Source organism: Tasmannia lanceolata, unplaced genomic scaffold (assembly GCF_043159265.1).
Source record: "Tasmannia lanceolata isolate RefF3 unplaced genomic scaffold, GAP_Taslan_0.1 ptg000008l, whole genome shotgun sequence".
NCBI lineage: Eukaryota > Viridiplantae > Streptophyta > Magnoliopsida > Canellales > Winteraceae > Tasmannia > Tasmannia lanceolata.
Window position 1 is genome coordinate 29,692,223 of NW_027518685.1, and position 27,316 is coordinate 29,719,538.

Below are 27,316 nucleotides of genomic sequence, written 5' to 3' on the forward strand. Positions count from 1 at the left end.
TTTTATAAAATATCAGTAAAATTTTCATTTAATCAGATTGAGTCAAGCTCGAAAACTGAATCTGAATTTTCTAATATGTGATATTACATTGAATTTTCAACACTAAGCTTACACTAGGCATACAAGCCCATGTCACAGTTTCCAAGCTAAATGCAACCCTTTTTGATTTACACATGATTTAGGCCCTGTTCGTTTGAGATTATAAAAACCGACTGTGAGCCCCAAACCTATTATTGGGCTCAAAATTACTTTTAAATTTTCCAATAATTCGTTTAGGGCCTCACCATCGGTTATCATAATCTCAAACGAATAAGGCCTTAGATCACGTGTAAATCATAATAGACTGCAACATCTATTGCAATTATCTTGCATGAATTTGCTTCAAATAACAAGATTGCTATAAATAAAGTTCCAAACTTAGGTAAAGTTAAATAGGACTGCCAAAATAGTGGTTGAACAAACTCTGTACAATGCACTGTCAGTAACAGCCTCTGTCATTCTTGAAGGTATGATCACTTCAAAAATCTCTATGCATGATGAAGCTCATAGTCAACATGTTGGTCTAGTGTCCTCATAGCCCTCATGGTCAGCACTTCTTTCATAAAAGATGACAGGGAGCCCTCACATATTTCTGAATCTCGACACTTTGAAAAAAAATATATTGCAGAGGTCCCTAACCTGTGCCCCTACTGATGATGTTCGAGAAATAGTCATTGTAGTTCAGATGTTCCCAGAAATGCCAGAGGCCAAATTCATTGTGTTTTGGGGAATTCAGATAACACAGATACAACTCTTTCAGGTTTCCCTCAAATGTGGCTTTTGTGGAAAGAACCTGCAATATCAGACATGGATTTACAAACTACACTTTGAATTGTAAACAGAACTAAGAAACCAAGATGATTAGTGGAAAGCTAAGTAAATTAACATACTGTGCCAAACGAAAACACCCAAAGAGAGCTAGTCCTTCACAGTGCTATATAATGATATTGTAAGACTTGAAAATCTTACCATTTATGTTCAAATCAAATCCTATGGATTTCGTTTTGAATCCTACGATTGAATCTTAATTTGTATAAATCTTGTGATTTTCAATTGAATCTTATGACTCAATCGTAAATCGTATGATTCATGTGTGAAACTACGAGTTTCTCCAAGAGCTTAAGCTATTGGAGAAGGGCAGTATTTAATCTTTTATACATCACTCCCCCTCACGTGTGGCCCACTTGGCAAACACGTGGCACATGTGGTCCCACCTTGGGCTGACCATTGCATGTGGATTTTTTTTGACATCGGGGAGTTTTGAACTCAGGCATTTGCTCTGATACCATGTGAAACTACCAGTTTCTCCAAGAGCTTAAGCTATTGGAGAAAGGCAATATTTAATCTTTTATACTTTAACAATATGATTCATACAACTTATCCTAATTAAGTTTTGTATAAAAGAAAAAAAAGACTATCATTTGAAAGAACACCTTTTCCTTATGCATTAGAAGAAGCCTTCAAAAACTCTTTAGTGTGAGAAATAAGACAAAGAAGGAATAGTTCGAACAAATCGAACCAGGTCCCCAAAAATGGCCCCACCCCACAGACAACTCATCTAGGTTTTGATGCACAATCTCAAACTCGTGGCGTGCTGGTGCGACATTCAGTTTCTTTTAGAATGAGTGTCGCTATGAAGACACTACTACTTTCGAATCAACTTTATTTAAGATAGAAACTCTTATTTATGGCACTGATAATGGAGTTATGCTATATTAAGTAAATACAAGGGCACTGTTTCCCATTTTAGTAATGTCATAGTTTGTTACACTACTATTGAAGTTATCAGATCCAAAAAAATTAAAAATTGATACTAATCAAATTTTCACATAATATCCTTAAATACCCCTTGCATGCTTGAAAAAGTGAGTTTACCTCTAGAATCACTAATATAATTACTATTCTTAGGTTTAATATCACAAATGTACAAACGAAGATGATATTTTCACACCCTCCTGCATTACGCATGTGCTCCCCTTATAAGGTGATTAGACGTGAACAGTGTGCAACTTTAACGCTTTTTGACGTCAAATCACCTTATAAGGGGGAGCGCTTGCGTAATGCGGGGGGGGGGGGGGGGGGGGGGTGGTGAAAATATCATCGCCCATGTACAAATTACAAAATTTTCTGTTTTTATTTAAGACAACTTTAATTTATGGAAGCTTACCTGCCCAAAAAAAAATTCTAATTAATAGAATCGATAATGGAACATTGGCTATAAGGGGAGCCATGGGTTGTTCACAAAAAGATGAGGAAATTTTTTTCATAATTTTAAATATGACAAAATCGCCTATCAAATTGTCAGAAGAAAAGAGTTCAAACAAGATAGAGATAGAAACCAACCCAGTATTCCACAGAAAACCCCTAAACTATTCTGCTTGATGTTCCACACAAATTATAATATTAATAGAAATTAAAAAAAAATCATTGAAAAGAAAATGAATCAAGGGGCACCCAATAAGAAGAAAAAAGAGAAGAGAATCACCCGTGAAAAATTTATCCGAGAAAGCAGCTCCAATGTACCTTCTCCATTGGATCCAACAATTAATCCGCCTCCAGCAAAACATGCCCGGAAGTCTAGTGCACATTGCAATATGCTTTTGATGATGCAGGCTACAGTTTGTGTCTCAACTGATAGGAAGCATCTAGAAAGCAAACCATCAAAATTTAGTTATAATCAGGGTAAATTACAATGACCTAAAATTTGGTCACGGCAACACAGAAAAGATGAGGGAAGATTACAGGTGCTCCCCCCCCCGCCCCCACAGTCCCCTCTTTTTCTTGAAATGGAGATTACAGGTGCTACTTATCAAGGAAATAACACTAAACTCTATAGAACATAGAGAGACTCTTTGGATACCTGGATTTTAGAATCCAGGTTTTTGTTTGAAAGCCACGTCAGTCGTCTTCACTGTTAGCTTCGCTTCTCTTTAGAATCCTGGACTTTAAGTAAGAAATCCAGGTTTTAGAAATCTCTCCCCCATCCTGAGATTTCTAAAAGCTAGAAACACGGGACAATCTCCTGCTCTCTCGCTCGATGGAAAGAAGGGCAAGAAATCAGAAAATGAAGGACGGTCTCCTTCTCTCGTCTCCCATCCAGGATTTTGAAGAAATCTAAGATTCTAAAATCCGCATATCCAAACAGCCCCATATGGTAGCAGACTAACCTGCGAAATAGTTAGCTACTTTTAAGAAACTAAAGAAAATGCTATGCCACTTTGTGAATAGTTCCTGATAAGATGCACGGAGGATTCATACACATAGGAACAATTTTACCCCCTTTGATAACTAAAAATAGGTGACACACAGGGGACTCCTTTCCTCGATTTCACACGAAGCCAGAGAAGAGGAAAACAAATGAATTTAAAGGTAAACGGAAATTAACCCATGACCCGTGAAGAAAATGCCTGCAACAGGGGGGATTTCTGATGACTGCAAATTAACTATTTGAAGTAAAATAGTTACTTCAGAAAAAAGTATCAAAGAAGCAAGAGGTACTAGTATTGCTATCATATCATGCCATTGGGCTGGTACAAGTATACAAGAAACATAGTTTGTGACCAGATAGGTCACCTTTTCTGTGTATGTTTTTTTTTAAGTTTTCAAAAAAGCAGCTATCGTTACAAAAAGAAAAGAAAATCACATTTTAACTCACATATGCAATGAATCAGCAAGGTATGTCATATGCACTGACTCCAAGTCCAGCATATCTTTGACCTATGTAAAAACAAGCAAATAGATGAATAAATAACTACAAATGATCAAAAGTATGTCTGAAGGAGAGGTCCCATACAAGACAAATATTACATAACAGAAACCGGAGTATGGCACCTAAGTCTATGGTCGATCAACTTTGAATAGATGACAAGGTAAAACAGAAAACAGGCTATTGACTTATTGCTACCAATACCGTACAAAGCAAGGTCATAATCACATTGGCAATTTGAATGCATAAAACAATAAAAGTAAGCCCCTTAAACGTAGTAGAAATAGTTAGATCTTATGATGAATTATATGGTGTTTTCCCTATTTCTTCAAAGAAAAATAAGATCGGTAGATGCAAGTGAAGATATCACTGGTCCAAGGATCCACACCTTTCACTTGTTGGACCCCACAGTGGATCCTCCATGCCCCAAAAACCACCCACATATGACCCTAAATTCCTAAGCTTCTGATTCCTGGCTCGCAAAGGGGTGGTACAAAAAAATGGAAGTAACAGTTAATATTCATTGCAGAAATCAGTGTTTAAAAACACAGATGCGGGCCATGCAGCATGGAACACGGCCGAAGAAAAATCCTTGTCAACTTGGTGCGGACGCGGGGGGAGTTTTAAAACTATGGCAGAACTATAAATTAATTGGATGTTAGGATCATCCAATGATAGTGACATTTTGCACATGATCACCCACAGTGGCCCAACAGATGAATGGTTGGATTGTTGAACAAGTGGCCCCACCTATACATCTCCCCATATTTTTTTTTCTTTGAAAAACATGGTATTAAACCACATACCTTCCTGAATTTGATACTTCCAAAGCTTCCTCAAACTTCCATTTGGATTGTCTAATGGAACCATGTAAAACACAAATTTTGACATGGAACTCTATTATAGAGTAATTCTGATGCACATAGTTAGCCGAATAAGTCGCATATTTGCCCATTAATATTTATTTACATGTTTTTAGTTTTCCAGGTTATTTAGTTTCTAGGATTTTATTTTCCATGTTATTTTAGGGATTTTAGTTTCCATGGAAAATAAAATCCTAGAAAGTAAATAACCTGGAAAACTAAAAACATGAAAATAAATATTAATGGGCAAATATGCCTCTTATTTGGCCAACTATCTGCATCAAATTCCTAAGGAAGGGTTAAGATAGAGATGCAACCCCGACCATAATGAGATAACCCTCTGGTTTCATTTGGAAAGGGGATGAGATCGGACGAATAGAAATGAAGAATGAATATTAACTATTCCAGTACTCCAAATTCTGCATATATAAAGAATAATAGTCATCGACCAATTTTCAGGAAGAAAAGAATTTGGATTTAAGGATGATCAATCTTTGGACTTGATTACTGGTCAAAACTCAAAACAAGCTAACTAAATAGCCTGTCCAAATTAGCTAGAAGAATCTTTAAGTCTTTGAAAGTATATGCATTATCAGCATGAGAAACACCCAAACATTTCCTTGGCTCACACACTGAAGGTGAATTTCTGAGTCGCTAATAAAAAAATTAAAATGATAGGCCTAGTACTTACTAGAAAAAGTTCAGAAGATAAAAGAAAATTGATACCCAACAAAGTGCTGTATAGCACCAGTATAGACTAAAAAGAACTCGACAGAATGTTTTTTTTATAATGGGAACCTGACAGAATGTTGGAAAAGAACAATAGAAAGTTTCAATAAAAAAATTGACCTACTACTTGCTAGAAAAAGTTCAGTGTCACTACTCAACAAAGTAGTATATAGTGCATGTTGTGCAGATGTCTTGTATTCTGAGAGTGATTCAGCACCATGACAGACTAATGGAATTTTCAGTTTAGCGCTAAAGAATATATCGGTAATTTTTTTTATGTAGGATTGATATGTAAGCCACATATTAGGGTTATGGGTTCTGAGGTTTTCTTTGAGTTCTCTTGGCCAAGAGAAAGGAGAGTATTGTAATCCTAAACTGAAATAGTGAAACTCTTCCCCATGGATGTAGGCACACTCAAGGTTTTAAATTTCAGTTTTGGTCATCAGCTAAAGAGAAACATTTCGGTTTCAGTATGAAATTTCGGCCGAAATATTGTAAAATCACAGAAACATTTCAGTACGAAATCACGACAAAAAAACAGGTAAGATTCTTCGTCGCTGGTTTTTCCTTTTATTTTTTGGCATTTTTAGATATATCATATCTTAAAGGAATCTCAGTCATTTTCTTAATGGAAGCAAAAACTTTATTAAAGGAAACGGGATAAACCCGGGACCGAGATGGTAACAATACATAAGGATCTTAAAGAAATCTTGTTGTTCTTGTATTTTCTGTGAGTGGAGTTGTCAGGATTTCTTTCGAAATATCGATAGAAGCTTTGCTTTTTTACATGAAAAGTTGCAGCATATTTCGACCAAATGCCGAAATTTCGAGCGAAATCTTGTAAGTTTCCGAATCCAAGTGGATTTTGTTTTGGTGGCATTCGAAATTGAAATATTTCGGCCATTTCGTTTCAGCCGAAATTTAAAACCATGGGCATACTGCCAAACCATGCAAATCTTGTTTCTTGACGTTTGCGGCACATCGCATTTGATCCTATTTTGAGATATTAAGGAATCTCTTGGTATTCTACAGTGCCAATTTAGACACAAAAGAACCTGACAGAATGTTGGAGAACATGATAAACTTTTGTGTAAATACCACCATACCAAGTAAAACTGTATCAGATAACTACAGTTAAAAAGAATTGACAAGAGCGTTGGAAAGGAATGCCTCAACCTGGTGCTTAAGGGAGTGAAGAAGCCTGCACCATGATACATGTGACAATTGGGATTGCACATATTGCTGCAATGTAGATACAAAATGATTGACTTGTTGCCTGGAACACAAGCAGAAAGGTCAGATATATTTTTCATGAAAGTGACTAATTTCGATTGCAAGAGAAACAAAATAAATTCACCAACTTGTAGTTCATCATGTTGATATTTCAGGGAGTGGTTGGAAATTTTATCAATAAAATTAAAACACCCTCCGATTAAGATAATATAGTAAATTTGATAATCATTAAAGGAAAATAAACATTTGCAAGTAAGTAACTTAAAGTTCAACAGGAGTCGACTATTTAGGACTTGGCTCGGAAATTATTCTTTCTGTTTCTTCGAGCTAAAGAAAAGGTTAAGTCAAACTTTATAACCAGAAATTTTTTATAAATAGGAGTTTTGATTTGATACTCAGGTCTCCTGCTAAAAGGAGACCGCTGCACTGACTCGATAAATAAGTTACAGAATTTTGCTTCATAATAACCAAAATCTTAAGGAATAGGAAGTTGCTAAAATACACTTCCCCGTTCTGATAGACAGAACTAAAAAATGATATAAATACTGGAACTTATTCCCCTTTTCCTCTTGTATTTGCCCCCCTAAAGAAATTTCCTATGGGTACCTTTGAAAAATCTATAGGTTTTACCACTATATTATAAGAACAAACTTTTCAACAACTATTCTCTGGGAGCAGATGTTGAACAGATGGATTAAACATCAGTTATAGCTATGAGAAAGCATAAATGATAGGAATACAAGAGATACTATATGAAGTACCTCATCTTCATCAAAATATTAAAGTACTTCATTTCCCGTTCGTCTGGAACAGAACCTTGATTGTGACTGATTAAATGCATCAGATCCTGTCAACCGACATGGAGAAATACAACGAATTTATGTATTTATAGAACAGGAGAGGCAAATGTAAAAACATTGAAAAAACTCAACCCCAATTCCTAGCAGATGAAAACAGAGGTCATTAACAATTGAAAAAAGGATTCATACACAAGCAAGCTCGAAATGTTGGAAAACTCCAAGAATGGCTATTGAATGACAATGCGACAAATGGAGTAAAACATTGATGGGATAAAATTTAGAAGGACATGAAAGAAATCACGTTAACGCAAAACAAAAAACAAAAAAATACATCCACCATGAAGAGCCACTCCTCAAAACATTGTCAAAATTACTATATTGCATGTATGATATAATAAGGAACTATTATATCACCCCCCTCCTTATTTGGAGAGATAACTGACATTCTTTATTTTTTAACTCCATTGGTTGTTACAATTCCCAATGAGCTGTCATAAGACTCGTAACTCATGAATGAAATTCACAGTAATGAGAGGGGGCGTAAATATAAGCCCCTATAATTTACATCATTGTCATCGGTAGCAATATTGATAAAAGCACATCCGTTTGTTTTGACTGATAGAAGTTGGAAAGAACTTTTGATGACTGTCAAAGAGTTCCATGTGTCAACTCCAACTAGGAGCTGCCCCAATAGGACCCAGCTCACCAATAGATTGCAACTAGAATAGAATATTGGATGAAACCATTCAAAAAGGTTGAATAGCTGTCCCAAGGGGGAGTTCAGCATGCCAGTCGATGATTGACTCATGGAGTTCTTAACCAAAAGGTTGAATAGTATCAAGTAATGAAAGAATAGAAATGGGGAATAACACCATGCAACAATGGAGTTTAGAGAAATAGCAATTAGCAGTTAAAAGAATACCAGAAGAGGCTATGCAGCTTAGAGATGGAGTGATTGTCTCAAGCACAAACACAAAGTGACACACAGGGTAACCACGTAAACGCGACATACTGACTCCGTAGATAAGATAAAGGAGATGATGAATTCAGTCCATTCCTTTACCATGCATGCCCTTTTAGTGGTCTTTATATTAAAGAGAGAAGAGTAAAATAGTTACAAAGAAACTAAAAGCCGACGGTCATGGTAAGAGAAAGGGTGTATTTATAGTTTTTTTTTTTTTGTGAACGGTAGTAGATGTCATTAATAAAGAGGGTGCATTCATAGTCATTAATAAGACAATAATGAAAGATATTTTACAATATATGTTTAAGTTTCATAAAAACGTCAAAAATAGAAACAGATATCTAGATAAATATACATTAAAACTGTATGGCTAGAATAACCAAAATAAATAAAACAATAAGTTAAAGAACTTTATAAAGTGGAGTGTGCATGTTACAAAAGTACAAAGCAATTACCACATAAGTGTGTGTACCTTCAACGAGCGCCATATATCAGTTAATGAAAAAACAGCTAGCTTGATTTGAGTCAGAAAATTAAAGATCTCAGCATATATTTTTAGTGCATTCGGGGTCAGAACAATGTTGATGGGCCAGTCCACCCTGTAACCCAAAGCTATAAAATCAAAGGCACGGAGACCTGACAATTGTGAAATAAAAAAATCTTAATAGCAAGGAAAATGCAAAAAATATTTTCAGAAAATAAAATGAAAATGCCAGAAAAGAGAAGGTACACATGCCATGCATAACATAATTATGCTGCAAAAAATTAAAATGCATGTGCATCAAACAAAGTACCTACTACACCAGTTGAGCTTGGCATCATACTATCGCCTTTCATGTATACAAACAACCTTTCCTTATATAGGTCACTCTCGCAGGAAGACCTCTGTATTGCCAAATCAAGGAGCCCTTGAATTTCTGATATTCTCTGGTTGGCCTCAGAAATATGCCATTTCTGGTTTGAAGATAAAACAAAAACAAGTATATTATAAACAACCACCAGCTATACATCAATCAAACAGTTCAATATAGAGTAATTTGACAGCTGATATGACAATTGGCTGGGAAGTTTATACATGATGCCGCAGAGACATAATGAAAATATCCGCCCAGTCTGCTAATTCCATAAAATGGTAGCGCCGCAAAGCCAACAAATGTCCTCGCAAGTCAAATACTTCCTCAAGAAACTTAATAGTGAAGTCACTAACATATTTATATCTGGCATAGTTAAGAAAAAAAGTGCGGTACATATGAAATCATTGGATTTCAATGAGAAACACCCAATTGTTAAGAATGCAATTAATACACACACACACACACAAGGATACTGAAGCAAGATTTCCTGCACTATACACTGATCGACAATGACATCAAGTGGTATCTCGAACCCAGTGACCGAACTATCCTCGTGACCTTCAGAACTATGCATGACATCTTTACCACAGTAGCTCAACAGACTCTCCCATTTAGCTCCACCATAAGGCCCTGTAGGAAGGTACTCTTCCTGTAAGTTTTCTTGTGAGTTTCTACATGGTAAAACTGGTTGATCCACCTGATCAACCGGATTGCCATCTCCATCATGGTACCCTTCACCAGAGTATTCATTCACTCCCTTTCCAGAAGAAATACGAGAGTCCGTAAATAAAGGAAGCTCAGTTTGAAATCTGTTGTCTTGTTGGGCATGCAATCTTTCCCCATACATCTTACTTAGATCCTCCACCGATGAAAAATCAAAATACGACAGATCCGACTTTTTATTATCCATGCAGCCTCTATTTCTAGAGCTATGTGTCACTTGAAACCAAGCGTTTCTTGTCAGCATGGGGTTGATACTAAGAAAATTGTAGTCATACCGAAGGCTCCATGACTGATGACTACACGCATTTGCTATAGATAGCTCCAGATCAGAATTTTCAGAGCCAAAGATTTTACCACAATATGAGTCTTCTGTCGTTAAACTTTCCATGTTTTTCTCAGTCAACTTTTGGCTACATCCATTGAATTGTAGTTGTGTCTGACTTCTGCACTCTCCATGAGCAGAAAAAGGATTCTTTCGAAGACTCCCAAGTGGCCAGCACGTGCCAGATAAATAATCTGTATCTACAGTCTCTGATGCCCTAAACATTTTAGGGTCCCCTAGATGAAGAGGCAGGGAGGATTGGGTTAACTCCATCTCCTTTTGATGTGGGTGACCATGAACAATAATGGGATTTGGATCCATCATTTTACAAGTTCCTTGGGATGCACATTCCAAAGGCCACAGCCTTTCACTTCCAGGAGGTATATGAAATATACTTTTGTTCGCAAAATAAGTGGAGAACCCTGGAGTAGAAGAGTCCCCGTGTTCTGTAGCAACTAAGATATTGTGCAATTCCATCGATCCTTCTGTGTTGTTTTCCGCTTCAAAATTGCTCAAAGATGAACTCTCTGAAGACTGTAACTGATCTGGCTCAGACAAGAAATCATCTGACAAACTAGAAGAATCAGAATCCGCAGCACCTGCACCCCTGAAACATTAGACAACAGTCTGACCTTTAAGTAGACAAATCACCATTTGAAAAATATTAAGTAACTGGAACTTATAAGAGTCTCTGGCTTTGTCAAGAAAAAACAGATTGAATAAAAGAAAAGAGAAAGAATCAACTTTATCGCCTCTGTTAGGTAATGCAGATCAAACAAATTTCTGAAAATTTTCTAATTGGAGAGAGAGAGAGAGAGAGAGAGAGAGAGTTGAACTTACAAATTTGTGACTTCTTTATTAGCAGTTGAGGTAGTGGACATCAAACTCTCATCACATAATAATGGGGTTGGAAAGTTCAGATTATTTCTTTTGCTATCAAGAATTAAAGGTAGCTTACAAAATGGAATTACCTGGAAGAAATGCCATAAAGTTGATATTAATGTAAGCAATAAAAAAACAAAAGAAAGTACCAGTAGGTGAGACAGTAGCAAAAAGAAACGGCAGAGGAAAGCAACAGTCAGGTGAAAAAATTACAGTCTCAAGTCTCAACTATGGAACAGAGGAAACATTGGAGACCCCAACTAGTAACCTGTGGTCAGGTCCATTAAAAATGCCAGCCAAAAATTGCTATTTGGACGTAAGATTTGGGACCAGAGTAGCGAATAAAACAAGATCTGTTTTCCAAATGACACTTGCTAAAATGGACTAAAGACCTGACACAGCAGGTTTAAACAGGGTTATTGGCGGAGAGATGATAAAGTATTCAAAGTATGTGAAGCCACACATTATATTCTTTTCACTTTTGTTCATCTCTTAAAAGGAAAAATAACATCAAAACTGTATTTAAGAAACAAGGCCTAATGTAAGAATAGGCAGGGGCTTCATTCATGTCATGTCCCGGGCTATAGAGGACGCTTGTTTCCCCACTTTAATAGCAGTACTCAACACAGCCAGAAGAGAGCAAGAAATACATGGTTATTACATGAACAAGTACCTCAAGCTATTAATTTATTACTATTAATATGACATCAGAGATGATAATCGATAAAAGAATGGCAACAAATGAAAGAAAACGGTGCCTTACACTGGAACTTATCTTCCAATATCTCACATTCAATCTTGGGAAAAGATTTTTAAGTTTTTCCTGCATCACTCTGTACATCGTTTCCCGTTTGAGTTTCATGGCTTCTATGTTCCTTTTGCTGAAAGTTAACAGGGACGACCAAGATGCAAAACCACTTGAAGAACTATTCCAATAGGGAAGGATATCCTCAAGATTTCCCAAATGAAAAGAGAGATGAGAAACTCTTCCATAACTATGGTCCCCTCCAGTCACCAAACTGCACATGTCCAGCAGTTCTAAAAGCACTTTAAGCTGCTGCCCAGCTCGGAAAAGGGGAAGACAAACATCTTTCACAAAACAAGGAACTGTAACTCCATCTCGCTCCTGGAGTACAAACTATGAGACTGTTAGAATCAATTCCATAAGACAGTTACACACACACGTGCGCGCGCGCCTGTATATATGCCTATATAAGAGACAAGGAGTTCAAAATCTTACAATGAATAAATTACCTTGATAGATGCCAATGAAGAGCCATTATTGGACCCGGCTTTGCCATGGAAGTAGGGTGATGAGCCATCCAAATGTTCTACGATAAACTCGGCATATGGATCATTAATTCTTGCTTGATAAATCCACGATTTTATGAAACCAATGTATGGTTCACAGGAGCGAATAAAGAGAAACTTGAGAAGTGCACGATGAACTGGATCAGCATCCTAAAATAAAAATGTTAGTAAAAATCTCGATAAGCATGACCAGAAGAAACTATCATAGACTGGATCAGCATCCTAAAATAAAAATGTTGTTGTTCATATTGTGTAGTATCTAAAAGGTACTTCTTTTTCTTTTTTTCTTTTTTGAATGGTATCTAAAAGGTGCTCTTGGACATGGTTTATCATTTAGAAAGCATAGGCAATTCAATGTTGAAGGTTTTACATATGCAGGTTAGGGATGACCTCCTTCTGACAGAAAATCTAGTATTGAGTATTGTACGTTTGGAGGTAATCTTGTGTCACGTCCTGGGGGAGCAAGAAGTGTTGTGGCTCGATCTAGTGTTGAAGCAGAGTAGAGAGCTATGGCTCATACTAGATGTGAGCTTATATAGTTGAAGTATTTGCTTTTTTGGAAATTGGTTTAAACTTTAAAGATCTCCTTGCCAATGAAACTATTTTGCAACAACCAAGTTGCACTTCATGTTACTATTAATTTCGTCTTCCATGAAAGGACTAAGGTCACTAAGCACATCGAAGTAGATTGTCACTTCATCAGATTTTGCAAGACTGGTAGATGATGCTGGTTGCATATGTCTACATCATAGGGTTAATTTGGACAATAGCAATTTCAATCCGGAGAATAATAGCTATTTACTTTTTTGATGTTACATAGTGCTGGTATTTTGGTAAATCTACATTCTGCTATTTCCGAGAGAGAGAGAGAGAGAGAGAGAGAGAGGGGGGGGGGCTAGAAAATGTACAATGAATAACAAAAATGAGTTTGTTCAAGGTGAACCTCGGCAAGTAAAAATAAATAGACTTCTTAATGACAGAAAGTATCGGCTAACAGTTATAAAGGAATAACTCCAATATGGATAAAAAAATTAAACAAAAATACAATGAGATAACGCAAACAGTTCTACTTAGCTTACCCGAAGCTGAACATACAAATATGTAAGTAGCTCTGCTCCTCTTGGGAAGTTATTAAACTGCAATGTTATTTCAGCAGTCAAATCCTCTACAGAGGACATTGAGAAGGCAATATCTGCATTCCTGAAAAAGCAAATATTTCCAAGAGACTCAATGCGAGTTCGCAATTCCTCCGTATGTAGGTAAACCTCTAAGACAGAAATTTCAGAATGCACGACACTCGTGAAGCAGCCCACATCAGGAGAAACTGTTGTAGGCACGTTGACATTCTTTAATGAATGCCTCAGATGTACTGATGAATATAAAGTATTCAAAGCACAAAGGTATCCTTCCAAAACTTTTCCAACAGCAATGGAAAATGCCTGATTAACAAGACTATATGGAGGAGAAGACCCCATCTCATCTCCATGGCAAATTTCAGAATTCAAAGTTACCGTATCACTTTCGGCAAATTCAGGGCCTACTTGCTTTGCTCTCCTCTTCTTATTGTCTCCACTTTTTCCACCTATGTTGAAATTTGAAACAAGAAAATAGTCTACAAACTTGTAGAGGAGGTGAAATACCAGACCCGAGTGCCCAATCGATTTAAGAATGTTTCCCAGAGCATTTGTGCTTGATGATCGGTGCCACAAACTAGGAATCCGATGGAAAGTTCTGTCAGCTGGATCGGAACAAAATGCTGCAGAGAGCATTTCAATGCTAACTAGTGATGATTTTACACCTTGTAATGCGTTTATGACCAACCTCACCAAAACGGCCTCCTGCACCATGTGTTGAGTATACATTAATAATAATTTTTATTACAAAAATACACCCATTTGGGTACACGTTGCAATATTAGGACGGCTGTTTAGGACAACCCTGACACATGTGTATCTCGATAAAAAATTTCCTAGTAAAAGCAAGGTAGAATATGAAAGTAAATCTGCAGTTGGGTAGAATAAAAAAGAATTGGAAAACAATCAAGGAGCAGGTTTTCTATTTATATATGGAACAAATTAATACTAAAACCAATGTAGACAGAAACAGACCCCAAATAATGCCCTTGCTTCACTGCAAGCATCATTTCATTTCACTACCAAAAAAACCTCCAAGAAAAGTCCCAAGTTCACACTTCTGAAGAAGAAATTGGCAGTAAAGTAGTTAAAAAGCTGAGTGTACAGACTAATTGTTTAAAGAAAGTCGATTAGTTGATGGGTGGCATAAAAAGTATAATAAGGTAGAAAGTAAATATATTTTCCATTGGAGGAAACAATTGAACGGCGCAAATATTTAAAATTCAAAAATAAAACATAAATATTGAAAAACATAAAACCAATCCCAAAGAACCATACATGCTATTGGCTTTCTGTTTCTCTGGAAAAAAAGAACTCTTTGCCATATCCATCAATGGAATTTCAACTTGGCCCAGGTAGAAATTTAGTAAAATCATTCAGTTGATATATAATTCTAATAAAATGTGGTATCAACACTGATATGATACTATCTTCACAATTTTTTTCTATTTCTTGTGGCTACTAATATTGGCACTACCATGTTTTGATAACTGCACAAACTCAGCTTGTCTCTTCCTTCTTTAAAATAGGCTTCTGAAAGCTTTTTGTTTGGGAACTGTAATAACCTTTGACAGCTGTTTAAATACTAAAAGACAAACAGAGTTCGTGCCGTTATCAGAACATGGCAATGCCAGCAAGATGAGTTGGTGCAGTTATAAAAATATGGTAATGCCAAAAACCGCCGAGTTCGTGTAGTTATCAAAACATGGTAGCGCCAACAAGCCGAGTTCTTGCAGTTATCAAAACATGGTAGTGCCAACATCAATGGCCTCTTCCATTTTCGAATTCTAGGGTTAGCACATATTAAAAAAATGCAAGAGAATAATCTATCTCTATTAGATTTCAAAAGAATTTCAAAGAGAATCATCAATATTAGATTTCAAATCAAAACTAGTAGATGAATTTGGAAGAGATAGAGAGAGAGTAGAGATTAGGGATTTTTTTATTTTTTTTTCACTCACAGAGACCGTGGAGGGATCGTAAATTCCACTTTCGGAAGATTTAGAGTTGGAATAATCATGGGATGATGATGGAGAAATTCCACTTTCAGAAGGAATTGATTCTCAGGTTTTGGGAGGAACCCATGGATCTTCGAGCTTCAGATGTTTCAACAAAGATTCGAAACGCGAATCGACCGCCATTTGAAACGCGATTCGGATCTATCCCTATCCCTATCCCTCTCTCTCTCTCTCTCTCTCTCTCTCTCTCTCTCTCTCTCTCTCTCTGGGAGAAATGGGGAAAAACTATAATCATATCCCCTATTTTTACAACGAACGCTCCATTTCGTTTATGGGTGTTTAGTTTAGGAACAATTACCAATGGGGTACAAAAATTAGGCGGAATTATCAACACGAGCCATGCTTTTCTGAAATTATCAACGAGGGACAAAAGAGGTCTTGTCAGTAAAAGCTGGACGAAAATGCCCTTTCTTTAAGCTTCACATTTTGCTTTTCCACTTGTGGACCCCGATCCGAGAGAGGCGGGGGACGGCCCCCCAGAAAGTCTCTAGATCATCCACGTGAAGGAGAGCTCCACCAAAGAACTCTCGAAAGAGTGCCCCTCACAGCATGAGTGGAGATGTAAAGTGAGATACCTCTCAATTCAGGGACTAGCCCGGATTCGAGGCGTACCTTAAACAAAGAAAGAGTCGTCATCCAAAGAAGTAGGCCCTGGATCCCATACTATGCTCTGTCGCAACAGATAACCAGAGATACAAAAGGTATGTGCCTGATGACGAATGGGGAAGGGGTTAGGCGCCCCCAATTCGCCCAAGTGCATGCACCTGGTCTCTTATGCCATTTATTTATTGATTTTGAAGAGTTTTGGGCAAAAATCATGTGAAATGGGAACGAATATCTCCGAGATAACGTCTATCTAATCATGCATCTCTCGGAGATAAATACTAAGCACACAAAAAGAAATGAAAGACATGCCACCTAAGAATAGTTAGGTTATGAGTGTCATGCCTAATTGGTGTCTAAGTTCCGATGGGCAAACACATGCACACTACAGCTAAAGGTATAAGGTCTGTACAGGAAAGTAATAAAACACGGCAAAAACACACAACACAACACGACTCCACACACGACTCGACTCGACAAACCCTAAACTCTAATGCAATACTTGACTCGGACCACAGTGGCCGTCCATCCCGGCTGCTCTATGTATCCCGGCCTCGGGAAGAATCAGAGTCAACGTAGTTCGGCGGCCTATTCTAAACTACAATGCCTAACCATCTAGGACCGCTATCCTAGACTCGATCAACAGCTTCTTGCTATTACTTAAGTTCAAGTGAATTGTGATTTTTAGGACTCCCTATATGCCCTAGCTACTACAAGTTTTTAGCCTTAAAGTAATGCAGGTGGGCCCTACATCCTATGTGTGACTAGGTTGTGTGTCCTAAGGAAAACAATGGGCTATCTAAATACGTTCTAGTCTAGTCATCGGCTCGACTAAGTGTCCAACCGACCACGACTTGAAGCCTCCTAACTTTAGGGACACTCACACGACCAGACATGGCACTCACACGACCAGACACACGAAGCAACAACCTATGCAGGACAGACTCCTAACTCTATGGGAAGATCTTTTGAAAATGGTTTGCAAGGTTATTTTGAAGAATTTTTGTATTTTGGGAAGGTTTGAAAGGTTTTGAAGCTTATGGAAGTTTTTGAAGGTGTGACTGAACTCGGGATGCCAGCTGCAAGCCCGAGCTGCCTACGTACCCCTCAGCTAGGAACCAAGCCATCCGTAGTTCGAACCTTTTTCTAAACTACGAAGCCTAGGAACATGCAAAGACAGACTCTGAAAGATAGAAGGACGGAATCCTAAACTCTATGAAGGTTGGACAGACTCCTAAACTCTATAAGGGTTGGACAGACTCCTAACTCTATAAAGAGTAGGACAGACTCCTAAACTCTACGAGAGTAGGACAGACTCCTAAGCTCTATGAGGGTAGGACAGACTCATAAACTCTATGAGGGTGGGACAGACTCCTAAACTCTATAAAGCTAGGACAGACTCCTATGACACTATAGAGGTAGGACAGAATCCTAAACTCTATGAAAGGCAGGATAGACTCCTAACTCTGCATGACGGTAGGACAGACTCCTATCTCCTGGTAATAATCCTGGATTATAATGGAGAACCCAAGGTTGTAGTGGCCCAAGGAAAAGGAATCAAATGAGCCCCTCCAGATTAGAAGGAGAAAGGAAACAAAGAACGTAGCCGGAATTCTGACGCTTATGAAGGGAAGCATCCGGACCTCTAAAGTATTAAGACTTTAGACTCAAGACACTGAAGAACCCTTCCTTGGTTATAGTATCAAAAGCACAAGGTAGCACCCCAGAAAAGACCCTCTATACAAAAATTCCTTACGAACATGCTATCAAATTAGAAGACAACTTGCATATATGCCGAATGATACGCAACAGATTACTCCAGATCATACCTGTTCAAGTACTGATTGCTCATACTCCATTCGATTACCTTACATGACACCATAGTCACCCTACAGATTATTTAAAATTTGCTCATGTTGCATGCACTCCTTCATACCATGATTATTGACAGATTATTAGATAGACATGCACAACAAAATCTGTCCAACAGATACCTCAGAATACCTCCAAGTTGTAACCTCTCATATGATGATTACTAAAAATGACATTTAATAAACATCCATCCAAAGAGGTATTCAGCAAATTATTCAGAACACTCCCAAATATACCCATTCACTGGATGACTAGTGGTAAACTATTTGATCAACACACTTAACACAAGATATTCAATAAGTTAACATATGGAATAGGGACTGCTCCTAAACTTCATTCCACTAACCCATTTACCTTTGATCCTCGGACAAATAGTATAAGTGACCATCTCAAATTTAAAAAAAAAATCATGTTAAACAAGTTAGATCCCAGTAATTTTCAATGGTGAGCATCCACCCAAAGCTTTGGACAAGAATGAAGTTCTATTATAAAAAAAAATGAACAGTTTAGGCCACCAACTTCATGAGATCAACTACTATATCAAAGACTCCCAAACGATTGATAAGATTTTAATAATGCAAAGATTGTATGACTCAAATCCTTGTTTTCTAAAAAAAAAATGAGGCAAATGATAAACCCAACAAGGGAACAATCAACAGAGATGTCGAGATATCAGCTTGAGAAACATTTTAGAAGCAAAACATACCATCAGGTAATGCATGCACCAATACCCACGACATGGGACAACATTATCACCTAATTTCCATTCTCAATTTGACATAACTAATCTCATAATCCTTTCACCACAGAAACTGAAATTCAGATCAAATCCATTGATCAAATTAGCATCAAACCCAAGAACTAATGATATGCCATCAGGAAACAAAACAAGCAGTCACACATAATTTGGCAATAAAGAAGGAAGCTAGGAATATTACTCGAGCTGGATAGGAATTACTGGAGGGTTGAATCCACAAGAAATTTGTAGAGGTCATTAAAATTGAGGTTGTACTTAGCAAGATGGCGATGGAGGGAGGCTGGCAGGAGAAGCTCACCGAAACCCCACCTATCTCTCCTTCCCTCTATCTCTGCAAGTCTCACCTCTCCCTCCTCCTTTTCTCTTATAAAAACAGGGACCCTCTTCTTTTTTTTCTAGAATAAGATGGAAAAGGGTTATGACAGTAGTGAGGTGGAGAAGATGAACGGGTGGGGTTTTGAGGGTAGGTGAAATGAGGGTTTGATGATGATGGGGATGGTAGAGGATGGGGCTAAAGGAGGTAGCAAGAGGGTTTGATAATGGAGCTTGAGTGAATCCGGCCGGATTTAATGGTGGATGGCCGGATTCCGGTGGGTTTGGGAAAATAATTTTTGATGGTGGAGAGGCTTGGGCGTAAATGATGGAGAGGATGGTGGTGGATGTGGCTTTAATGGGGTTTGCAAAAACAAGGTTTGATGGTGAAGAGGCTGGCCGGAGATGGGGATGGTGGCCGGAAAAAAAAAATGGAGGAGAGTTTGAGTTTTCGAAAATGGGTTTTGGGGAAAACGGCTGAGATGGAGAAGAGGGTTTGGATGGTGGCTGATTTGGGTAGAGGGAAGAAGAAGGAGCTGGAAAATAGCCGGGGCTTGGCCGGATTCCGACCGGAATCTCGCCAGAGAAGACAAAGATGGGTTAGGGTTTGGTGATTCTCTCCTCTGCTCTCTTTTTCTCTCTGTTTATAGGTGAAGATGGTGGTGACGGTGATGCTTGCCAGCGGCAAGGGAGATGGCCGGAGAAGATGGTCGGCCTCTCTCTCTCTCTCTCTCTGTTATATCTAAAAAAATGAAGAGACTTCCTCCTCTTCAGAGCCCTAATCGATGGGGTTTTATATCAGAAAAAAGGTATTTTCGACCCCCCCCCCCCAGTGTAATTATAACTACTTTTTCATACTACCAGGGGTGGCTCAGGAAAGAAAAGGGGAAAATAAAAAGAAAGATTCCTTCTTCTTTTTTTTTGATGACGTAGGATGTCCCCAGGCCCTTCGGGAGTAGGACTAGTCCCTACGGATACACGCAACGACACACACATCACGTGTATCAGGTAAGTCGGAGGCGGGAGTCGAACACTCGTCAACAGGGAGCATACCCGTGACTTTATGCCGAAGAGCCAACTGCCTTGGTGTGTAGATTCTTTTCATCCTACACAAGCCTAACCTCCTAATTTGATCCAATGGTTATTAAAGGTTGCTTGCAACATAAGCAATACCGGAATTACCCTAATTACCCTTATAAAAAAAGGCAAATCCCCTCTCTTTGAATATTGTCCTGTCTTATTTTACATTTTTAGCCCAATTGCCATGAAATTTTGCAGGGGTAATCTTGGGAACGCAAACAACCTCCTGGGCAATTTGTACCCACGAATGCGCACAATAAGATGCTGGAAACTTAAAATTTTCCCTCAATTTAGGACCACTTTCTCGAGAATTTATTTAACTTCGAGACCTCGACCCTGCTTTGGGGACCTCAGGGCCCGGTCAAAATGGGGTGTCTACATCACTTTTCCCTCTTTTCTCTACTTTTCCTCTTTTTTTAACTTTTCCATTTTCAACTTTGTTTTTTAACCCTACCAGTCATCTTCCCTCATTCATTCAGCCACCATTGTCACTGGGAAGTCTCGAAAACTTGAAACGTGAGTTCATTCGCATCTATCTCTCTATATCTAGGTTTTGTTTTTCATTTGTTTTAGGGTTTTGCATTTCTCCTTCTCCCTTTTAATAGCGGATGAGGAAGATGAATCGTAGGGTAGAAAGAAAAAAAAACCGTGAAAATGAAAGAGCAAAAAAAAACAGGAAGTAAAAACGTGTTCATAAGGGACTTGATAAGCCCATTCCGAAATTGGTAACCCCATTTTGATACTGGATAACCCCAATCCCAGAGACTTGAAAACCCCATCCAAAACTTTAGTACCCTCAGCCAATTTTCAGGGACTTGATAAGCCCATTCGGAAATTGGTAACCCCATTTTGATACTAGATAACCCCAATCCTAGAGACTTGAAAACCCCCTTCCCAAACTCCAGTACACTCGGCCAATTTTCAGGGACTTGATAAGCCCGTTCTGAAATTGGTAACCCCATTTTGATTCTAGATAACCCCAATCCCAAAGACTTGAAAACCCCCTTCCAAAACTCTAATACCGTCGACCAATTTTCAGGGACTTGATAAGCCCGTTCGGAAATTGTTAACCCCATTTTTTATACTAGATAACCTCAATCCCAGAGACTTGAAAACCCCCTTCCAAAACTCCAGTACCCTTGGCCAATTTTTAAGGACTTGATAAACCCATTCGAAAATTGGTAACCCCATTTTTTATACTAGATAACCCCAATCCCTGAGACTTGAAAGCCCCCTTCCAAAACTCCAGTACCCTCGGCCAATTTTCAGGCACTTGATAAGCCATTTGGAAATTGGTAACCCTACTTTTGAGAGTTGATAACTCCCTTCAAGAGAGTTGATAAACCCCTTCTGCTACAAAACCCTATGTCTATAGCAACTCTTCTAATGGCATTACAATTCTGCTCATGATAGAAATAATAAGAGAAATGGATGTTGTATTCATTATATGTACTTCATGTATTACATCCCAATTCGTGTATTACAAAAAAATTTAACTACATCAAAAAAATGTGTAACCATCCATTCATGTATTACATCAAATTTTTCCTATACAACCACTTGTCTTCCAAATAGTGAGTGAAGCCATCCATGCATTACTTCTAGAACAAACCCTAAAATACAGACCGCTTAAACCCTAAACAAGATAAATCATAAACAGATGAATGAAAAATAGTGCAAAGCCCTAAAAAAAACAAAAACAAAACCTAGATACAGAGAGATAGATGGTAAGAACTCAACTTTCAGGTTTTAAAGACTTGCCAACAACAATGGTGACTGAACAAGGAGGAAGATGACTAGTAGGGTAAAAAATCAAAAAGGTGAAAATGGAAAAGTAAAAAAAGAGGGAAGAAGGAAAAAACAAGGTGAAAACTTGTTGCAAATGCCAAAGGGCATTTTCGTCCAGCTTTTACTGACAAGACCTCTTTTGTCCCTCGTTGATAATTTCTGAAAAGCATGGGTCCTGCTGATAATTCCGCCTAATTTTTGTCCCCCATTGGTAATTGTTCCTTTAGTTTATGGGGAAGTGATATATTTTCTCCCTTTTCTTACCGAGGCCACCTCCTCTTGTCTATTTACCACCACACTTTTTATGCTAGGAGGGGTGGACTAGGAAAAAAAGAGAGAAAAATATATCATTTCCTTGCTGAGAAAAGTGTTCATGCGCTGTACCGTAGGGAGCTCCCTGCGCTTTAGTTGTTTATAATGGCTCCTAACCAGTAGGAGGCTTTATAACACAACTAAAGCGCAGGGACTTTTCTCTTCCTTGCAACATAATTAAAAGCCGAATGATATATTGGCCCCTTACTCGCGAAATGATATATTCACCCCTTGCTTTACTCTGGGACAACCCCTTTTAGTTTATTTGGTTCTTGGATATTGGCTATGGTTCTCTTCAATCTTTAAATGCACTCATTTGTGATAAACATGGTTTGAAATTTCTACCGAAATTTCTGATTTCGGTCAACACCAACACTGAAATGACTGAAATCCGAAATATCTGAGACGTACAAAATTTTGGTCGAAATTTCATAAAAAAATATTAATTTTTTATTCCTTTACAAAATTTCAGCCCAAATTCCAACCCCAAAAAACGGCATTTCGAGCGTCTTTACCTAATTTCGGCCGAAATTTTAGGATTTCGGCTAGGAACGAAATATATGCCGAAACCGAAATTTCAAACCATGGTGGTAAAGAGGTGACTACCAAGGCTAACAATGGTGGGCGTGGTCGAGGTGTTCTTATGGAGGCTCCTCATTAAAACACACAGCCAATGAAGTCAAAAAAATTAAGGAAGCAGTCCATCAACTCATAGAACGTGTATTGCGTGTCTGTAAGCCCAAGGGTTCCCATAGGTTCAACTAATCAGCTTGTTTTGATGATCAACAAACCTAAATTGGTTAGTCCTTGTGGACCCCGATCCCGAGGACGGTGGGCGAGGGACACGAGATCCCACACCGATCCTCTAAGATCTCCACAATGTGAAGGAGAGCTCTACCAAGGAACTCTCGAAATGGTGCCACTCACAGCATGGGTGGCGATATAAATGAGATACCTCTCGATTCAAGGACTATCCCGGAACCAAGATGTACCTATAACAAAGAAGAGTCGTCATCCAAGGAAGTAGGCCCTGGATCCCATGAAATACTCTGTTACAACGGATAACCAGAGATACAAAAGTCTGTGCCTGATGATGAATGGGGAAGGTGTTAAGCGCCCCCAATTCGTCCAAGTGCAAGCACCTGGTCTCTTATGCCATTTTTAATTAATTTTGAAGAGTTTTGGGCTAAAATCATGTGAAATGGGAACGAGTATCCCCGAGAAAACGTCTATCTAAGCATGCATGACCCGGGGATGGGCAAAAGAAAATAAACATCCAAATCCTAACTCATCGCATCTAATCCCAACCCATCACATCTAGGAAAGCAGTAACATCCGCACGCATAGCTACAGCTAAGCAGATAATCAAGATAAGATGAATAAATGCTACAACTAAGCAGGTGAGAGGACAGATAAGCACAACAGTAAACTACCAAAGCAATAGAATAAGCACACTAGCATGCGAGCCTATGTAAGAGATAATGCTAAGAAAATAATAATCAATCTCATGTTAGGGAAGTAAGCAAGCTGACAGTAGCACATAAGAAGTCAAAGATAAACACACAATGAGCTAAAAGATACAGGGTAAGAAATGAATCGGAAAATCAACGGTACATGAGGACCAAGAATGCCAGGGAAAAGAAAAGGGAGCGTACGATAGGCTCAGGGAGCGATTCTAATGAATCAAACTCAGCGATCCTGATCCGCTAAAGATCGGATAAGTCTCACGATCGTCATAGCCTATCGTTGGGCTCAGCGAGGATAATCCCTGTGAAGGGGCCACGCTACGTCGTCGCCTGTCCCAAAACCCGATAAAACGTCGGAAAACCGATAAAACCGGAAAACCACGATCAAAATCGGAAATGAAATGAAAGGAAGGCTCTGAGTGACCTGGTAATCATTCATCCTTGCCCATTTTGATTTTTGGTGTGAAAGGTTTGAAAGATTTTTAGAAAATGTTTGAATGATTTTTTGAAGGGTTTAAATGATTTTATTGAAAAGTTTGACTGAACTTGGGATGACGGTCCAAGGTGCCGACGTACCCTGTGAAAAGGGATCAAGCCAACGTAGTTCGAATCAGCTTTTCGAAAAACGCTTTTGTTGTTTTCTGATATTTTTTGTTGTTTTTGTATTTTTGCTATTTGATTTTTATGTATTTTTTTATCCCTTTTGATTGGAAGGGGGTTTTGGCTCAGGAGGTTGCCGTCCGTCGTCTCCAAAACCCGAGAGAAATGCGTTCCTATGATCCAGGGAATCCTGAAACTCGGAAAGGATCCCGAGGAACATGAGGAGAATGACTGACTGAAGAAGAAACCCGAAGAAATGTTCCAATAATTGATGGAATCCCGAAGCCCAAGTAAGATCCCTAGGAACGTGAGGAGAGTGAACCCGAAGAAGGAGAAACTCTCAACCCTGTAAGAAGCGAAGGTCCTAAAGAAAAAGGAATCCCTAAACCCCATGAAAAATCCTAGTACAAGGAGGACAAGAAGGGTGAAGGGGGTTTGGCTCAAGAAACACCCCATCATCGCCTGAACTCGAGAGGAAAGTTTCCAAAACCAAGGGACATATCAAACGCGGGTAACGATCCCGAATGCTAATGAAGATCCCGCAAGCAAGGAGAAGCTCTAAAACTCCAAAACGAAACCCGAATATCGACACAAAACTTGAAGAAGAAAGAAAGAAGAAGAGACAAAGAGACGCTCCGAGTAGCCTTATCATAGACATTTTACTTCCCTTCAGATGCTCTCAAAATGGAGACCAAATTCTACTAGAATCAAGTTTAGAGATCAAAACCCACTTTGGTTACCTCAATAGATGAGAATATAAAACCAAGAATCCCGCGAGAAATCATTTTAAAGACTAAAATATTCCTTTATCTCATCTAGAACCCAGTGGAAGCACTTTCAAAGGCTGAAACTTAGCCTTTTGATACTCAGATAAACGACACTTAAATGTTCAAAACGAGACCAAATGCCCATTGGCAAGTTTTCATGGTTTGGCCAAGTACTTCAAGAATCATGAGGTTTAACCGATATTAGAGTTGTGAAGTCAACAGCATAAGGAATTAGTAGGAGGACTGAACATTTTTGCACAAATACTATTGGTTTCACTGTCCTTGTGAGCCATTAAAGCAACTTGAGGAATTAGCTCGGTGTGGAAAAGGACAACTGATATGGGATAGGCTCCTGACATTCCCAAATCTAAAACAAGCTTATAACCAAATTACTTTAACTACAAGCATTGATCTAATGAGATGGTGTGTCTGTTCCATTTGAAAAACATGTTCAACTACCATTATTAAGAACCCATGATCTAAATGAAACCTATACAATACAGATGCAAGATCCATGAGTCCCAATACAGAGGCATAAAATCATTTCAAGAACTACAAGCACACAAATCCTAAATTGCACTTTCTGGTCTCATCTTTTATTATTTGAAAGAGGATCAAACAGCTCAAAAATTCTTAGAGTTATTACTATCTAACAAAGGGGAAATAAAAGGATCAACTAGATTGGTGTAATGATTAAAACATGATAGAGCCAATATCAGCAGGCAAAGGTGTTTTTATAAGTACTACCCTATCTTGGCAATCACCCCAAACCCAATTTATCCCTCCATTAGATCCGGGTATAACTCCCCTCAAATTTCCATTCTTCAGACAGAGAGTTAAAAAAACATCATATGAAGAGATACACCCACCCAACAAAAGAAGTTATCAAAGACTACCACATCCAAATTGCATGACTATTTTGAATTGCATTCCAAACAATGATTAAAAGATGAAGAGAAATTTTACCTGATCAATTGATGGAGGCAAAACTGAGCTTGTGCAAAAATCCTTCGTCATTGCCAAATAGAAATGGCCGCTACATTTGGGAATGGAGGAGATGGTGAAAAGAAATGAAAGTAATGCAATGGATTGCTGAAATTAGATGAAGGCAATGAATGGGTGGCGATGGAGGTTAGAGGGAATGAGGATGGGTGGCTGAAAATCTGAGAACTTGGTGTTGAAAGGGGGTCTAAGTGTTAATGGAGAAGAGGGTTTGGGCTAGTAATAATGGAGGTTTGGGGCTGGAGAAGATGGTCGGAGAAGGCGAGGAAATAGTGGGTTTGCCGGATTTGATGGAGGCAAGGGCTGATGGAGGGGGTTTTAATGGCTGTTGTGATGGTGGTATGGAGGTGGTGGATGGCTATGGTATTGGCGGGGAGGTGTAGTTGCAGGGGAGAAAATGGGTTGGGCGGTGTTGAGAATTGCCGAAGAATGGTGCCGGATTCCGGCAAGGATTGCCGAAAAATGGAGGTGTCAAAGATCGTGGCTATAGCTCAAATGGAAATGGAAATGGGTTTGCTAGTGATAGAAGGAGGTCTTGGGGTTTGACTTTCAAGGGAAAGGGTGGCCGGATTTAATGGAGCTCGCCGGATTCAGGTGGTGCTTGCCGGAATCAATGGCAAAGGGAAGAAAAAGTGGTCGGTGGAAACGAAGGTGGGATGGGGTTAGAGTTGGGGAAGAGATGGGTTTGATCTTGGAGGTGGAGGTTGCAATGGAGGAGGGTTTGGGCGAATATGGAGGTTAGATCTCCGGCAGGACCGCCGGAGAAGATGACCGGAGTCGTCTCTCTCTCTCTCTCTCTCTCTCTCTCTCTCTGTGCAGCCTCCTTTCTTCCTCTTGCCTCACTCTCTTTTAGCCTTTTTCTAGGTTTTTCTTTCTCAACAGCAGATGAAGCCTCCTCCGATTTTGCCGTCATTCGATGGCTGTGTAAAGGGAAATGATATTTTCGTCCCCTTTTGCTCCAAGGGCAGCCCCCATCTTATGTATTTATGACTACTCCTCGACTCAAGAGGGGGTGTCTTGGTGAAGTAGAGATCCAACACAAAAAAGCAATGATATATCTCACCCCTTTCTTAGGACAGCCCCTTTACACATGTTTGCTTTGATTTTCTTTCCATAGGCGAGGGGTCTAAGTAAGAAGAGGGGTATATTAATAAAATAAAAAATAGCATGCTTGCTTCCT

General features: G+C 38.7%; 1 protein-coding gene across 2 annotated transcripts; it reads right to left on the bottom strand.

Annotated features, from left to right (window-relative positions):
• LOC143885116 (Spc97 / Spc98 family of spindle pole body (SBP) component) lies at positions 1-27,071 on the bottom strand. 2 transcript variants are annotated; one of them, XM_077389115.1, is made up of 14 exons: positions 26,101-27,063; positions 13,506-14,264; positions 12,370-12,576; positions 11,879-12,241; positions 11,074-11,204; positions 9,662-10,840; positions 9,410-9,551; positions 9,129-9,288; positions 8,807-8,970; positions 7,332-7,417; positions 6,514-6,613; positions 3,695-3,756; positions 2,525-2,684; positions 1-832 (listed from the first exon to the last, which is right to left on the bottom strand). In XM_077389115.1, exons 1-14 carry the CDS (start codon positions 26,149-26,151, stop codon positions 674-676), a joined length of 3,723 nt encoding a protein of 1,240 aa, XP_077245230.1. In that variant the 5' UTR covers positions 26,152-27,063; the 3' UTR covers positions 1-673. The 2 variants fall into 2 exon arrangements, 1 of the variants encoding a protein (XP_077245230.1); XR_013253145.1 differs by lacking the exons at positions 1-832; positions 2,525-2,684; positions 3,695-3,756 and having other exon boundaries at positions 6,561-6,613; positions 8,790-8,970; positions 26,101-27,071.
• Positions 27,072-27,316: the final 245 nt, after the last annotated feature.

Coding starts and splice junctions, on each gene's coding strand:
- LOC143885116 (XM_077389115.1), bottom strand. CDS start 26,151: ATGACGAAGGATTTTTGCACAAGCTCAGTTTTGCCTCCATCAATTGAT. Junction 9,289..9,409: donor TTATGTCTCTGCGGCATCAT/GTATAAACTTCC, acceptor TCTTCAAACCAG/AAATGGCATATTTCTGAGGC. Junction 8,971..9,128: donor AAGCTCAACTGGTGTAGTAG/GTACTTTGTTTG, acceptor CACAATTGTCAG/GTCTCCGTGCCTTTGATTTT.